Source organism: Cydia pomonella, chromosome 18 (assembly GCF_033807575.1).
Source record: "Cydia pomonella isolate Wapato2018A chromosome 18, ilCydPomo1, whole genome shotgun sequence".
Taxonomy (NCBI): Eukaryota; Metazoa; Arthropoda; class Insecta; order Lepidoptera; family Tortricidae; genus Cydia; species Cydia pomonella.
In genome coordinates, this window is record NC_084720.1 from 6156188 (window position 1) to 6173959 (window position 17772).

Consider the following 17772-nt stretch of genomic DNA (forward strand, 5'->3'; position numbering starts at 1 on the left):
AGGTCAAAAGTATCTAAAGCAATACGTACCGGTCTTTATCCAAGGGAAATTTCGCCATAAAATCCCTTTTTTCGTGATTTTCTCGAGTGGCTCGCTTGCCACATATTTCACACTTAGTAAACCATTTTCTCGGTGGCAATATAACAAAGTCGCTCTTTACTCTGATCACGGTTCACTATTTTCGATATTTTCATTAAATAATAAAGAAATTGCACGAAATACCCGAACAAAACATTGAAGCCTTCATAACAAACAAAACAATTAGGCTGACAGTTGACTTGATGTAAACTTGACAGAACAAATAGCACTGACGTTTTATTTTTCTTCGTTGGCAAAGATTTGCGAAACAAGTTCCATACAAAACTTATTTTGTTCCTAGTTGCGTCAGCCTGCTGTTAAGTAATAAAATTACATAACTTCCAGCAGCAAGAGCTCGGTGCGCGTGACGAACATGGAGACGCTGGCGCCGGCCACGGTCAAGGGCCGCGTCGACAAGAAGCGGCCCGCCATCAAGCAGGAGCCAGAGGCGCCCAAGAGGAAAAAGACTGAACGTGAGTATATACTACCTATAGGAACCGTGCGCGTTGGAGGGTGTGCCATCTTGTGATCTGAATCGGAACCATAAACATTTGCACGTCACATGTTTTCTTGTGCATAGTAGGTTCTGCCATCTTGTGGGCTACATCGGAACAATAAACATCACATTTACGCCTCGCGCCAAAAATCTGGCGGCTCCTGTGCTGCCTCCTACAGTTCATGCACGCTCCCTATAGCAAACAGAATTTGAAATAGAAGTAGATTGTCAAAGAAAACTTTGTAGCCACAGTAAATTTACTGACATCTTTCGACACATCATGAAAACTTAAAAAGATGCACCAGCATGGATATTGAAATTTACTTTAAGTTAACTTTAGTTATTGAATAAATTTTATTTTTATTTTTTGTATGCAATTCATTGTCATTAGAGTCTGGCTACCGAAATATTACACAAATTTATGGCGAGAAATTAATAAATTCTTGGGCTGGTCACACTTTGTATAGTAGGAATTATACTTTTGAATGTTTTGATACTAGAACATATTTTTATTTTCTGTGCACACGTAAGGTACCTAAGGAAATCAGTTAAATATACGTTGACGTGCACTCAAAGTCAGCTCACATAATTTCTACCACTATGTTAAATACAAAGACATATGTAGTCATGTTTCGCCAAGATATTTTTATATTTTTTATATTGTTAAATCAAATTACTACTGATCAGTCACTTCACTCCACAGATTTCTTCTAAATATTGGTTTTCAGTAACTCGTTACGTTCCAATGTTTGGATTTTATTAATATTTTCCAGAACTTCTAGTTTTTCCGTTTCTTTACACACTTATCCTGTTCATGAGGTATTAATAAATTCACGTACTTAATTAAAGTTATTATAGGCAAATGTTAGAACTAGTAATTAAAGTATCAAAATAGTAATAGAGCACCAACCTACTAAATTGTTTACGACTTGTAAACATAGCAGTTTTTCGTTATACAACGCTTCACGTCAACTTCGCACGTTGTCGTAATTATTTACGAGCTTAAATAATAGTTTTCGGACCCCACTCGGTATAGTCATTATTAATATAATTTAAAATATACCCCTTATAAACCGCGAACAATTTGAAAGAATGACATAAATTGACAACAGCCTTTAGGTTTTTTTTTAATCATAGACAATTGGTGATACGACAAGGAAAAATTTGTCAACAATATTTGGTTAGCCAGACTCTATATATGTATTCTTTGTGAATACGTTACGTAAGATTCCTCTTAGAAAAACTAAACTTATATAGTTTTTAGCATTAGACGGTCACAATGCCGTTGACGCGACCTCTCATCCTAAGTTTGAATGTTAACACATCCAACCTAAAGTTTAACCTATCCCTGTTTGTATTTTGAATATTTTTATAGAAACATGTTCCCACGCCGCGCCGTCATTATATTTTATTTTTCAACAAAGTAAAATGTCATCTTTTTTTTTCAGCCATGACACTCAAGGATTTCGACATAGATGACATTGACGACATCATCGAGTTGGAATAAAGAAACACTGAAAATACTTATCTGGAAAATACAAAAAGAACTCCCCCTGATTCTTTGAACACTAAATACACAGGGCCAATAAAAAGTTTCTAACTAGGCGGTATTTACATAAGTTGATAAATAAACACATCGTGATCTCTTTTCTCATGCAATGCTGCCCTGAAGTGCTAAGATGGTAGGCTCTTTATCATTTGTCACCATGCCTGTCACGTTCTAATAAGTATGTAAGATCGAAAGTGACGGACATAGTGACGAGTGATAAAAATGGAACCATGATACCGCCGCTGATTACTGCTAGTGTGGTAAACACGACTTTTAAATTATTCTAGCTTAGTGCACCCTGACGATGTACTTCAGTTTGAAAGCTATTTTGATTGTATGATTTTACGTAATCTTTTGAATATATAATTTGGTGCTTTGGTTCGTAACACATACATTTGGTCTAAATAAAGAATTTCTTAAACTGTCAAAATTTTAGCTTGCCATCGTTTCATAATATGACGACTGAATTATTTCAAAGAACATTTATCGACAACCTGTGGGGAAACTATTGACAATTTGTTATGTTCTGCAGGTAAAAGTGTTTCGAATATTATGATAGAAATAAGTATAAGCATGATTTTATAAAATTAAGTACACAGCGAGTGTTTAAAATCCTAATAAGTTACGGAATGTTATTTTATTTTGATTATGTTACTATTTCGTTGCATACAAGGTGTAACAGAAACTGGTGGGGATCGAATTAAGGGTATATTCGGTATCATGTTAGGAAAAAGTAGAAAAAAATGTTTCGCGTCAAAAAAGTTTTTCTTTTACTTTTTCCTAATCACAACCCGAAACCAAATATGCCCTTAATCTGATGCCCACTAGTCTTTGTTACACCTTGTAGATAACAGTCTTGTTTGAAAAAATATTGTTTTGGTTATTATGATATAACAATAAAGATATGTCTCTATCTTGTTTTATCACTAAGTTCTAGATGTCCTGTAAATACTTTATGTAATAAGGCTTGTATTGATTGTATCTGATTGTGATCTAACTTTTTATTTTTCATAAGTGATGGTGGAGTACTGTATGTGTAGCTAGAATACTTTGGTCGATTGTAAAAGCTAAGGCAAGTGTGTATTGAATGTACATTTTATTTTTTATTTTAATAATTATAGAATACATTTGTCTTGGACTTTAGAAATTATAAAGTGATTATAATGCGCTCAAGCGCGTAAAAATATGCTTAGACGATTATAGTAGTGAATGTAATAGGCATTGCTCTTCGTACATTTGTTGGTTACTTCGCAACTAATTGAAATAAATAATGACTTCGAATCAATGTTTTATTATATCGTATATTTTTATACACTTACAACAAAATATATTAAACATTTATAGTTCATCTTATTTATAAAGGTTAAAGCTATTACATAGACATTGCGTTATTCCCACTAGTTACCACCAAGTTGTTACCAGTGGCAACCTCTGAAGAAAAAAACAGTAGTTAGTACCAAACCGAGTTGGTGGTAACTAGTAACCACTGGTAACAACTTAGTGGTAACTAGTGGGAATAACCAGACACAAAAACAATTTCATAATCCCAAATTAAGACTGACCAGTCGCTTATCACTTTTTAACTTACAGCTAACAATATGATACATTACAAGCTTGTCACGGCATATGCCGCACAGTAAAGGCATGGTTACAGTTTTTCTGATACGGCTGCCGCAACGAATGTTAACCTTTGACCGTAATTTTTCATATTACTCATCAGATGTTACTAGTACGAATAAATTTTACTCTTCTAAATTTTACAAATGGTTAACGGAGGGTTGGCCAGATACATGTAACCGTACCATTATTCATAAAATTAACAAAGCCCTTATTAAATGTTTTGTGTCCTTCGACCAAACACAAATATTAAAGTCACACAATAATTTGAAGCCTTGGTGGATATTTATGACTAATGACTGTGCCTTTGGATGTTGCACGCGTCTAATAAAACAAGTTATTTGTTCGATTACTAAAAGTAGAAACTCAAGTGTCCTTTCTAAATAAAATAACTTCATCCTAAAGTAGGTAAAATTCGTGACCACCGGAGCTCCTTTTACCTAAAGGCATATTGAGTGTAGTATGATCTACGTTAAGACCATGTTACTTATAATGTAAAAGGTAAAATTGTGACATGTCCTATTTGTCCTGCAAAACCTTAGTGCCGAGTTAAAATTCGAGCGACAAAGCAAACACTTCAAGCTTATTTAATTTAATTTTAATTGCTTAAATACAAAGGTGAGTTTGGTGATTCAGCACAAGTATTTTAATCAATAGGCGGGTCCACACAGAGCGAGCGAGCGAGCACGTACGTGCGAGGCAATTTCCTCACGCACAAACCGGCCAGTGTAGACGTGCCTCGGCCGAGGCGGCGCGTGCGTTTTCCTCGCCCGAGCACGCCGCCTCGGCCGAGGCACGTATTCACGTATACACTGGCCGTATTATGCGTTAGGAAATTGCCTCGCGCGTATGCTCGCTCTGTGTAGACCCGGCTAATCTCGTTTATAAAAACTACAAAGTTACTGCGTGGCACCAATTAATACTTATATGTAAAACATCAATACAGTAACCCACCGAGATCTAGGTACCACTAAAGTGAGAGTCAGAATGGCGGCTGTACCTAAATAAAATCAAATGAAAAGCATACCATATTTTTGTACCTAATTTGTACTATTTAGTACCTCGTTTAAAAAAATTGGTACCTCACGGTACGTAAAGTTATCATCAAAAAACAGGTCACCCGCCATCCTGACAGTCAGAATGGCGTACTTTATTACGCTATGTTCCCGTGGTTATTGATAAATTCTATAAAAGCCAAATTTTTGTACCTTTTTTGTACCTTCATATTCAATTATAATACGAGTCATTTTATTTGTGCTTTCCAAGTTTTACTCATTTTATATTTTGCTTGCTATTACAATTTTGCAGGCGTTATAATTTTTCAAGTTATCGATTAAATTTTTAAGAAAAAACGCTAAGGTACAATTATGTTTATTACGCCAGGATTTAGTACCTTTAATGTTTAATCTGTTAAGTTCTAATAGCTCAGAAAATCATGTCTTAAAAATGATTTTTCTTAGGAAGATTTCTTTGAATTGGCGCCTAGCCTTTTTTAAGACATGATTTACTGAGTTATTTGAACTTAACAGATTAAACATTAAAGGTACTAAATCCTGGCGTAATAAACATAATAGTACCTTAGCGTTTTTTCTTAAAAACGAAATCGATAATTTAAAAAATTATAACGCCTGCAAAATTGTAATAAGAAGCAAAATATAAAATGAGTAAAACTTGGAAACCAAAAATAAAATGACTCGTATTATAATTGAATATGAAGGTACAAAAAAGGTACAAAAATTTGGCTTTTATAGAATTTATCAATAACCACGGGAACATAGCGTAATAAAGTACACCCGCCATTCTGACTGTCAGGATGGCGGGTGACCTGTTTTTTGGTGATAACTTTAAGTACCGTGAGGTACAATTTTTTTTAAAGGAGGTACTAAATAGTACAAATTAGGTACAAAAATATGGTATGGTTTTCATTTAATTTTATTTAGGTACACCCGCCATTCTGACTCTCACCCACTAAAGCCTTAGGTCGCCAAACAAAACAGACCTTTTGAAGGCCGTGCTAAAAAATAAACCAAGGCTCTTATTTTACCTAACTGACAAAAAAAATGTCTACAAAATCTACCTGTAAGTGTTGTATTAAGGTGCATTGTGCTAACTTCGTTAGCGGGGGAATTTTGAAAATTGCTTAAGTCTACTAAACTAGACGCACTATCTAGAATACTTGAGAAAAAAATCTAATCATAGACAGGGCACTTCACTCTGTCAATAACGCCTAGGATACGGAAGGTGGAGATAAGGAACGAAATCTCCATGTACCAAAAAGTGTCATCAAAAAACTTTAAATAGATGGCGATACAATACCTAGAGAACAAAAAAATCAAATCATAGACAGCGCAATTCACTCCGTCAATAACGCCTAGGTTCTTAGCTACTCTAGCGCTACTCTGGAGAGATTTGGAACTATTATTTATAGCTGACAGCTGGACACTTTTGCAACAGTTCTACCATAAGAGATGCCACTCCTCTTAATTCCACACTCCATAGCCTAGGTTCTTAGCTACTCTAGCGCTACTCTGGAGAGATTCGGAACTATTATTCTGCAGTTCTGCCTAAGGAGATTCTGTTCCTTGCCTCTACCTTCCATATGACCTATGTTCTTTCACTGATATGGGATATCAAACGGTGTCGCCATCTATTCGAGCATAAATTTTTCTTGTCACGTTTTTTTCTTAGACTTTATTTATCTTTGGTATGGCTGAAGTATGAAGTGCTCCTAGTTTAGTAGATATTAGCCGTTTTCAATATTATCCCGCTTTCAAAGTTATACATATCGTGTCATTCACCTGCCTTGACTCGTATAGTCATGTTATTAAAGGTTAGATTTGACAAATCTGCGCGTCATGGTGATTGCACGTACTACGAGTATACCCCAATGCATCTTACCTAACAAAGACTTTTCTATATACATTTCAAATAAATATGGACACTAGGTTACTTGGCTGCGAGTTTTTTTTTTTTTTAATTAACGAAAAGGTAAGCATTTGACCACAATCTCACCTGATGGAAAGTGCCGATGCAGTCTAGGATGGAACATGCTTACCTAAAAGATGTCTATTCACTCTCGATTTAAAAAGGTCCAAGTTATAGTTGTCTTTGTCAAGTGATATTTCTCTTTCGAATACCTTCACTAATGTTCTAGTAATTTGGTTCAATTTTGATTGGCAAAAATGTAACTGTAGCGTCCGCTTTAGGTATATATCCTTGCAAGTGTTATGTTAGTGAAATATCGGCCTCGTTTTAACGTGCAGTAAATTCGCGATCTTCTGTCACTCTGAGCGTAAGCATGGGCAAGATGAAAATGCGTGCCCGGGAACGCTGATATCATGTTTTTTAATTTAAATTTTTTGTACGTTGAAATACAACAAAAAAGTAATCGATGTGTTCCCTCAAACATGACATTGCCGATATTTAAAGTGCATTTTAAACCTATGTTATTTTTTGTAATCAAGCTAAATTCAAAAACTTAGGATTCGAATCGATACAGGCCTCAAGATCACAGAACTCAAGATTGCTATAGATAGAATAAGTTCCTAAGGCAAATAGCAAAGTGAGGAATGGAATACGTGAAATATACATAACAACGAATTTCTTTATAGGTAAAAGTTAAAACTGTTACAAATTTTACCGTAAGAATTCGTGAACCTTACCGCTGCGAAATAGGTCGATTACTTAAGCGTTGCTATTTGCACACGTTGTATAATATGTCAAACGTTGAAAAAAATTAAGTTAATTAAAAACGTCTTTATTTTAATTAACGCTAAAATTCAATTCACACGAACACTGAACTATTTGTATCTAACTACGAAACACAGTTACAAATTGACTATAAGGTGTTTATTTAGTGCAATAATTTACGGAGTGAATAGGTCATTCTGAGTAACTCATAATATGAGACCAACCTCGAAATGTTTAGTTTAAAACGCTTCGTCCAATATAGGTCGTGTCATCCACGATGATGCGAAGATTTGTCAAATCTAACTTCTAATAACATGACAATACGGGTCAAGGCACGCGTCATCGTGAATGACACGATCTTTATTTTTCTAATAATATAGACATTAGTATTACTTGTAATAAGATGGAAAGTGAAATATAAACCACCTGTCAAGCGAGGTACATCACTAGCGTAACTATATATACCAGCCGCCATCCGTGGCAAATTCATGGAATAGGGGCCCGTGCGCCAAATGGTCCGAGACTTTCGGTTAACCTGTCGTATGTGGGTGGGGCAAAAAGTAGTAGGTTCCAGCCTCGATTGTGCCATATAGAGCAAAAAAATCCCTTTTCAAACCAGGTCCGTGGTATTTTGCCCGCTTTGCCACCCTATAGTTACGCCACTGTTGGTAAAGAAGTGATGCGATTCACGATGATAACGCCTCGGGCAAGAACCGCGCGCTCGACGCTGACGCCGATGGATCCCCTGCCCGCATGGTACGGTGGCCGGCGTCACGAGTGGGCCTCGGGCGGGACACAGGGCTCACCGCGAGGTGACGCGCGCCAGGCGGGCGCGGTCGAAGCCGCAGATGGCGCTGAGCAGCGCGCCGCGGGCGTCCGTGGGGCTGCCGGCGGCCCGAGGACTTACATCCGCGACGCTCGTTTCGCCCGCTACAACATTTAAAAAAAAACTACTTTTTTAAACCCCTCGACTCCTAAGCAGATGTAAAAAACTCCTGGAGTGTTTTTGATCCTTATATGTATTATATCGCATGTTTGACAATGACAACACGACGTCAACTTATTACTGCCGACGTCGGAATATCGCGGCGTCCCAAATATGACATTTTCAAGATGGCGTTCGACTTTTAAATCTAGTCTGCTTCACTTTATAAGTGCACATACTCTGTACAGAAATGTTTTACTTTAGAACTGCGACATTTATTTTGGACCATAGTAACATACATACATACATACATAGTGCTTTTGGACTAGGTATAGTTTAGTGGTTTTACGGTACCAGAACATAGACTTACAAATGTGTGGCGGCGTGGGCGAGGAGGCGGTACTAGCACTCTGCGAACGCACCGTCTCCGCGAGCGACGAAGTCGACTTCCACATGCTATCTCTTTTTCTCTGCAACAGAGGTAAGGTTAAGTTAGAGTTTTCTATTAGTGAGACTTAAGAAAACAAAGTATCGCACGTGTCACTAATTAATGTGTTTTTATAGACATTTATGACATTAAAAATAACTTACCGCTCTTTTCTTCTGTTTCTTTAGTTCCGTTTCAGAATTGAGTATTTCCTGTATACGCACTTCACGTTTCGCACTCCGCACCTGAAAATTAATGTCATTAATTTCTAAGCTAAATATTCTCTGGAGTGCACAATCGATAAAGCACTTAGGAGAGGACGCCTATCGTGCGCGGCGTGTCATCGTGAACCTTGTCGGAATGCACGAAGGCTGACATTGGGCTGTGACCGCGCGCGTCAGTTGACGTCTTTGGCGGTCAAAGCCAGTTTCCCGAATGAAAGTTGAGGGAGGCGATGGCTGAAATACGCGTCATACTCGGGAACGGGTGCTGTTTGTGGAGACCGGTCTGTTTAAGCTTACTCGGGCTACATGTTATGTTATAAGTATGTAATTTTGTATTTGTTGTTTGTATTTTTTTTATCATAGTTTTTTTTGTGTAATTCAACATTTAGAGACTGTATACATCACTAATAAAGTATTTAATCTTCGAGCAACACCGGCTTCCGACACGTCGGAAGGGAGGAGCCCAAGCGATATCTCACCGTACATATCTTTCTGCCATTTTTTGCGGGGGGAAACGTGCACACAATCGCACTTCTCACTCACTACATACAAAATCCAATCTGTACTGACGACACAAATACATAGAAAATGACACACGTCAAAGACAAATCTTGCACACCTTGATCTCTTTTTGTGTACGGACGAGTCATAACATGCACCGCCATAGGTACAGTTGTACCTATGCTTCGGCAGAGGGGAAATAGTAAGAATGCCGTCTCCCTTCCCGGCGTTGCTCGAATTATCTAATATTTCATTGATTCCATATTTGTAATTGTATTTTTTTTTTATTGGTTGTATAAATTTTACATGTAAAAGCGTCTATTTGCTGAATATACGTTTGTTTGTTTAAAAAAAGGGTTAACATATTGACCGCCACAGTCGGCTCTGGCCGTCATCGGAAAGTCTTGCCAAGGACGCCATCGTCGGCTACAGCCGACAGCTTCGCCAATTGAATAGGAAATTTCGCGGAACTCCATAAAGTTCAGTTTCGCTTAAATAATCGCGTGTCCCTGGCGTCCGGGGCGCGGCATATTCCTTCGCCGTCTGGCGTTCAAGAGGTTAAATAGGTACAAGGATACAGGAGCTGACAAACGTGACAATATTAACGTACCAACTTCTGATCCGCCTTGAGCCGCGCCTCGACCGCGTCCGCTGCCCTCCTCAGCTCTTCCTTCAGCGGCAGCGGAAACTTGAGGTGATGAGCTTCCAGTCTAGACCCATTCAACGTGGCTCTGGTAAAGAACGGGTGCTGCAGTAACGGCTCTAGGGCTCCGGACACGCGCGCGTTCTTACACGCCACGCTCGATATACACAACTGGAGGACTGATTCTGAAATTATAAAGATTGGGTTTCTTGGCAAACGGTGATATGACGATGTCAAGTGTATAGATACAGTCACCGCAATAATATCGTGCACAACGAAGTGCGCAACAATATATTTTTATCGAAGGGTAATACCCTCAGATAAAAATATAAAACATAAATGATAATGGTACCCACATGATGGCATTGATAGCTTGCATGTTAAATTGTTAATAGTATGTTTAAATTTCATATATATTTATAGATAGTAAGGTACAATAAGTGTATTGAAAGTGAGTGCATTATTCGCCAATAAACACTATGTTTGGCGAAACAAATGTAAAAACAATGTACCAGACTTTATTTAGGAAAATAAATAAGATATACATATGACAAGTTCGTTCTTATGGCTCTATTTTGAGCTTGGTTGTGCAAGATATTATTGCAACTCGAAGTCTACCGCTTAGCAGAGTATTAGCTCGTTTTCTCCGATTGTCACCTTGGCTATCCAAAATATAAGACAAGCAACTTACCTAACTCAGCTGAGATTCCACGCGGGTAATCATCACAGTAGTAGCTATCTAACGGTTCGGCAAAGGCCAGCTCGTACAGCGTCCGTCCAAAGCAGTACACATCCACCGCTTCAGCCGACGAAACTCTCTTTAGTTCTAGGAGATAAGGCCGGTGTAGGCTGGATACACCAAGGATACTGTTCTGAATGTCCATGAGGAGGACTTTTTGGTTTTCTATCGCTATGTTGCCGGAGTGGAGATGACCTGAAAGGAAGACAACTGTAAAATTTGCATACCGTGCTTGTTGGAGGTTCTCCCACCTCGTGACCTAAATCGAAAACTTTAACAATTAAATAACCTATAAGCAGGTGCTGCCCCCAGTTCAGTTCGCTCTATTCCATCCATCATTCATTCCATCTAGTGGCCTTCCTTCCTTGGCTTCGCGCCAATGAATAGGGGGCTTCTGTGCTGCCCCCTACAGTCCATGCACGCTCCTTAAAGGATTTAGTTTAAGCTGGGTTTTGAGTTGCTGTGGAGTAGTCTCAAGGAGTATTTATACAAAAAGGGCAGTATAATTCTGCTACACAAAAAAGGATTGAGAAACTCGACTTTAATACTTTAAATGGATTGGATGTAATGCGGACATAAATGTCAGAAATTATATAAAATTGAACCACATTGCTTTGAGATTAAGTTCAAAATCAATAATAATGTTCGAAATAAGCTTCAAATAAGCAGAAAGGGGATAAGGAGAATAGGTTTTTCATTCATTCTAGATGGCGCCGTTATAATTTTGTTGGGATTTTTAATGTAAATTTACTTTAGGACTAATCATTATCAAAACACACGAGAATCTAACCGAATATACTGTGTACTGGACAATATACTTAAACCAAGCAATCACATATATATAACTAACCGGATATAAACAGATAAACGTACATACCGTGCGGTAATCCCTTATCGTGTAAAAACTTCAACGCTTGTAATACTTGATATCCATAATGCGCTATTTGTCCTTCAGTCAGTGGTTTCCTCACTTTTGGGTTCCCATATTTGGCTAGATGGTTCCGCGTGTACTCGGTCCCGTACAGTATGTCTCTTAGGCTGCCGGTTTCATGTATCCTTCGTACTACATAGGCACCTGATTCCAAACTATGAATTGCTAATATTTTATCTATATGTGGATGCTGCAATTAAAATAAAGTTTGATTTTTTTATGTATTGATTAAGTTATACATGTATGTATATGTTAACCTTTTGAACGCCAGACGGCGAAGGAACATGCCGTGCCCCGGACGCAGGCGATCACGATTATTTAAGCGAAATTGAACTTTACGGAGTCCCGCGTTAGTCCCTATTGCATTGGCGAAACTGTCGGCTGTAGCCGCCGTTGGCGTCCTTGGTAAGTCTTTCAGATGTCGGCCGTAGCCGACTGTGGCGGTCAAAAGGTTAACTGTGGTTGGACTACATTATTTATAATTACTTTTCATATATTATAGTTCGATATATAGTTATTTTGAATAACGTAATAAATACACACATACATACGTAATACCTAATTAACGGCATACATGTTATTATTGGTATAATGGTCATAAGGTATATTTACACTTCATCTAATATACATAGCCATAATTATTACATAGTCTAAAGTATATTATTTGTTCTAACAAGTGACATCAAGTAATTATTCATGTAGCATAATTAGTTGCCCGACAAACGAATAACTGGGTCAAAATTCTTTTCGTTGTCTTGTTTTCTGTCCCCAAACAATGTGACGGAGTGGATTTTTCACATGTAAAATATAATTTACAGTTAGAAAGACATAAAATGGCACTCGACTTTTTTTATTTATTTTATAGAAGACATAGATACAAGCGTCACTGAGTGGTCAGTTTTTATAATTATATTAAGCATTACACACTCGTTAACTGTATTTATTAACAAACTCAATAATATATAAGTGGTACGGTCACGTCTGAAAATATGAATACGAAAAAAGTGCCAATAATATGTATACACTAACTTAATATATATGGGCAATAAAGTCATGTATACATATTTTTGGCACTTTTTTCGTATCGATATTTTCAGACGTGACCGTACATACAATTTATGTATTATGCTTCACTTTAGAATAATTAGAATCTTTAGATAGGTAGGTAGCTATGACTTAAATAAGGAATAAGATACTTCTGCAGGCATTCTGTAACTCGAAGATGAAATTTCATTCAAATCCATTCATCTGATCCAGTACGCTCGAGTTACTACAAGCGCTACATATTGGTTCAGCCAGATGAAGTTAACATACAGTTGAGTTGTTAATGCCATTTCATTGGAAAATGGGCCATAAAGCGATGCGCTTACGCTGTGTTACGTCAAGTTAGTATTAAACCTTTTTAGACAGTTCGATTTAAGCGAATACGTATCAATAGGGTAGTCGACTTTTACACTCGCATTTAAGGTTCAAATCAGATTGCACTTCCGCAAAGAGTACCCATCAGTGTGATAGAAAATCGCGTAATCACCAAAACGATCTATTTCAAGGTACCTTTCGTTTTTTGTAAGACATATGTTCGTTTTTTATATGTTCAATTATCGCACAAATAATAGATTTACAATTATACATATTAACAAGAGAAACTTACATTTACACCCTTTATACTCTTAAAAGCTGCTTGCAGATCCTTATCACTTAAATACCTATCAGGCCCATAGTTCTGCCATGATAACAGACAATTCGTTCTAGTCTCCGAGTCCGTCACCTGAGAACAATGAAGGTAATTCAGGACATTAAACCTACAAGAAGAAAGTAGTCAACAGAATTATCTTTCATGTGATAACTGTATATTCTATTTCAATATTTTTTGCAGTGATTCATAACAAAGATAATGTTATAATTATGCAAAATATTCTTTTTAATATCGTAATTACGTATTTAATGCATTATCCTGCATTTAATGGATACTAAAAAGGTTAACTTTGTTGATAGCTAAATTCAATGGCTGCTATAATACTTTTTTATGGACATCCACAGTAAGGCACCTTTTATCCGTCATAATTAAGCTGGAGAACTAAATGTATGACTGCATGCAGTCTCTTTTAATGTCGCGCGGGCAGTAGCGTAATATCCTGAACTTCAACATCCACTTGAATTTAAAAAGCGCCCATTGAATTTAGCCATGGTATCGCCTAAATGTAGGTCCATGGTAAAGTATAAAAGTGTCCAAGTTATTTTTGATGTAAGGCTCTCTTGTAATGTGAAGGCCACCAAAATGAAGATTAAGCCAGCAGAATTACCCTAGTTTTGTATTGCGATATTTGTATTAATAGTTATGTTTAACCCTATATATAGGGCAATGTTCTCAAAAAAGACTGCCTGTAACATAATTTTCTTGTATAGAATTTTTTGTACTATAGATTGGTGATGAGACTAAAATTGAGGATTTTTGTCAGTCTTGTCTGTTCAAGTGTTATATAAAAATATTGGTAACATAAGATTATGAAGTCTTTAGAAAATGAAGAAAACCAAAGGAAAAAATTACAATAAACATGATGAGAGTTTGGCAGTTTCCTCCAGAAAATTATAATTAGCAAACATCAGGAACAGCAAGCCAAAAACTATTATTAGGGTGTATGGGTGTAGGCTTATTATGACTTCAGTTCTCACAACCACTCATTCATAGTATATCTAAAAATAAACATAAAATTCAGTTCTTTCGGTGACAGTAATTTGAGTTTCTAAATTTGTACTAATTTATAACTTCTGGTTACAAAATATCCTTCATTGAATTTTAAAGGTCAATTATTTTTTGCAGTTATCCCATAATAAATAACACAAAAATGACTGTTTTGGTGGAAAAAAGTTGATCCTCCCTTAAAAATTATCTAATAAAGTTTGTGTATAAGTTAAAAGCTTCAAATTCATTAATGCCCATTTTTATTAACCATAAGAAGCATGTAAGGTTTCAATTACTCATACTTATGTTCTTACTCACCAAAAAATAGTGTTTTCTAACTCTCCAGCCAATATCAGCCAGAGGCCCCTTTAACTCAAACTGTCCATCTCCCCGCAGGGCTATTGACATTGTTTGCAGTGCTTGTTCTGAAAAAAAAAATAGATAGAAAAAAACTACTAATTTCTTAAAACAAAAAGATGCGTAAAATAGCATGTATAACAACTCTATAGCAAATACTTAAAAATAACAAAAAATACCTGCAATATTTAATAAATAATTATTTGGATCCAAAAAGCTCCTCACTGGTAAAGATAATGCTAGAATAGGATGCTTCAGTACTTCATTTATGTATTCCTGAAAATATATGTTGCATTAGCTACTTGGTCAGCATATTGCGCCACTCGTTTACACTGAGGTGATATGTACCTGCAAGGCTACTTGTCTTTCGGCAATAAAAGATGGTTGCATGTTCCCAATAAGTTTCTTTGGTGGCAATGGCAAGTCAATGTTAGCTTGCTGCAGGACCGAATGCAGCGCTGCGAAGTCCCTGTAGCGCCGAGACACCGTCCATTTGATCTCTTTACTGGGACCTCTTTGCACTTGTAATCTGTATTCCTATAAATATAATTTGGTATTCAGGCAATATGTTCGCAAGACAACCTATGCGATTCAACAAACCGTGAAATATTTCACAACGAGTATTACTTACAGTGTGCTTGTTGATATTTTGTGCATTTTCTATGATACAAATAAGTTTTTCTGTGTCATCTAATATAATTTTGGAATGAGACTCTTTCTCAAATATAGCCATCACATATAAAGTAATACGAATTCATTAGTTTAGATTTACATTATACAAGAATAGCAGATTTATTATTATCATTGAAAAAACATTTAAAAAAAGACTAAAAACTGGGCGATTTCAATTGACAGCTAGCAAAATTATAGAGACACATGACGTTTAATTTTTTCTTTTTATCTCTACATTGACAATGGTAAACCTGCAATCAGTTTGTAAGGTTCTCTGTTAGAAATATTTTCAATAATGTTTAAGCTACAAGCAAAGCTGCAATGAATTTATCTTTCATGATTTTCTTTTAATTAAGAAATATTCCGAATAGAAGTAAACTTTTTGTTTTATTTTCTTTATAGTCTCACAAAAATTCAATATCCGCTTTGAGGTGCGTTCTGAAACTATAGACTTTTTAATAGGGCTACTTTTAAAACTTTAAATTTTTACGGGCTTTTTTAAATATAATAAAACGTTTTCTGTAGATAAATTGTTATAGGACTTGAATGAAACGCGCATATAATGCTCAATAATTCTGTTTATATTCTAAACTATAACTTAGTGTACAGCCTCCATATTTTCATAAAACAAAAAGCCATCACCCACAAACAATAGACCTGTGGTCATAGACAATACTAGACTTGATAGTAAAATACTTTATTGCTCACAACACCACCCCTCAATAAAATATTTTACATTTTACACTTCACATTAATAAACAGTTATAAGTCTATGACACTCAACAATAGACAGTTAAAGAATAACTCTAATCAAACATTGTCTTTAAACAATTACACAGCAACAACTAAACAATCGTTAACATGGTACAATTAAATTAAACACCTTGACTAAACAATAAATGTCTCAACTTCTTAAAAGCTATTCCACCCAGAGCTTTGGTAAAAATGTCCGCTACTTGCTCAGTAGTGTTAATGTACTTTAACACAATAATACCTTTATTTATCTTTTCTTTAACAAAGCTTTGTTTGATATCAAGATGCTTCACTCTAGTAAGACACCTTGTCATCTGAGCCATCTTAATTGCTGATTGATTGTCTTCATACAATACAATAGGTCCTACATGAAAACCAAAGAATGCTAAAATATCTTTCAGCCAGCATGCCTCACTTGTTGCATGACTCAAAGCACAAAATTCAGCTTCGGTTGAAGACAGACTCACAGATTGTTGTTTCCTTGTGAACCACATAACTGTGCAACCCCACAATTTGAAGCAACAACCTGTAGTTGACCTTCGATCATCACTTCCTCCCCAGTCGCTGTCAACATAGCCCACTACACTTTCGCAACATTCATACTTCAAACAGTAATCTCTAGTACCTGAAAGGTACCTTAGAATATTACACAACAGTCTGTACAACAGCATAGACGCACAACTCTGGTATCTGCTCAGTATAGCCACAACTGCAGTAATGTCAGGTCGTGTACCAGCAGCTAAATAAGCCAAGCTTCCAACCAGGGTTCTGCACCTGCTTTCCAAGCTTACACTCTCTGGAGACTCTCTGTTGAGTACACTAAAGTCAAAGTTTTTGTCTATAGGCAAAGATAAAGGTTTACAGTCATTCATACCATAGTTAATTAACAACTTATTTAAATATTCTTTCTGAGATAAAAAAGTACACTGTTTCTCCAAATCCTGATTTACTTCAAAACCTAAGTATTTATTTATCTTACCCATATCCTTCATCTTAAAGGATTTGCTTAACATGTCTCTCAGACTTACAATCTCATTTGGACAGCTACTAAAAAAGAGTATGTCATCTACATACAATAGCAACCATGTTTTGGACCTTTCATTACACTTTGAGAACAAACAATAGTCCTTTTCTGACTGTACAAAACCCTTGGACTTTATTACATTATTAAAAGTTTCATTCCAATATCTGGGTGCTCCTTTGAGCCCATACAAAGATTTATTAAGTTTAACAAACTTAGCACTACAACCTTCAGGCAATCTCAAATACAGCTCCTCATCCAAGTTAGCATTCAGAAACGCTCCACAAACATCCATCTGATTAATTTCCAGGTTCATTTTTGTAGCTACTGCAACAAATATACGAAAAGTATTAAGTTTAGCAACAGGAGCATACACATTATAGTAATCATCACAATCTTGCTCAAAACCTCTCGCTACTAACCTTGCTTTAAAAACATCTTCACCTTTCTTCTTGAATACCCATTT

General features: G+C 36.4%; 2 protein-coding genes across 4 annotated transcripts in view; one reads left to right on the plus strand and one right to left on the minus strand.

The window, feature by feature from the left end:
• The window catches only part of LOC133527946 (uncharacterized), a 46473-nt gene extending 43069 nt beyond the window's left edge, over positions 1–3404 (plus strand). For 2 of the 3 annotated variants that reach the window (XM_061865149.1, XM_061865153.1), the window contains 2 exons: positions 424–551; positions 2023–3404. In XM_061865149.1, coding sequence (XP_061721133.1) covers positions 424–551; positions 2023–2081 — 187 coding nt within the window. In that variant the 3' untranslated portion in view covers positions 2082–3404. The remainder of the gene's footprint in view (positions 1–423; positions 552–2022) is intronic. The other variant, XM_061865150.1, reaches the window with a different exon arrangement.
• On the minus strand, positions 3395–15932 carry LOC133527951 (PX domain-containing protein kinase-like protein). The gene is made up of 11 exons (XM_061865164.1): positions 15492–15932; positions 15209–15397; positions 15040–15136; positions 14822–14928; positions 13472–13588; positions 11767–12010; positions 10842–11084; positions 10118–10335; positions 8947–9027; positions 8726–8825; positions 3395–8360 (listed from the first exon to the last, which is right to left on the minus strand). Exons 1-11 carry the CDS (start codon positions 15591–15593, stop codon positions 8233–8235), a joined length of 1626 nt encoding a protein of 541 aa, XP_061721148.1. The 5' UTR covers positions 15594–15932; the 3' UTR covers positions 3395–8232.
• Between the last annotated feature and the right edge of the window lie 1840 nt (positions 15933–17772).

Coding starts and splice junctions, on each gene's coding strand:
- LOC133527951 (XM_061865164.1), bottom strand. CDS start 15,593: ATGGCTATATTTGAGAAAGAGTCTCATTCCAAAATTATATTAGATGAC. Junction 11,085..11,766: donor CGATAAGGGATTACCGCACG/GTATGTACGTTT, acceptor TCTTCCTTTCAG/GTCATCTCCACTCCGGCAAC. Junction 8,826..8,946: donor AGAAACAGAAGAAAAGAGCG/GTAAGTTATTTT, acceptor CCTCTGTTGCAG/AGAAAAAGAGATAGCATGTG.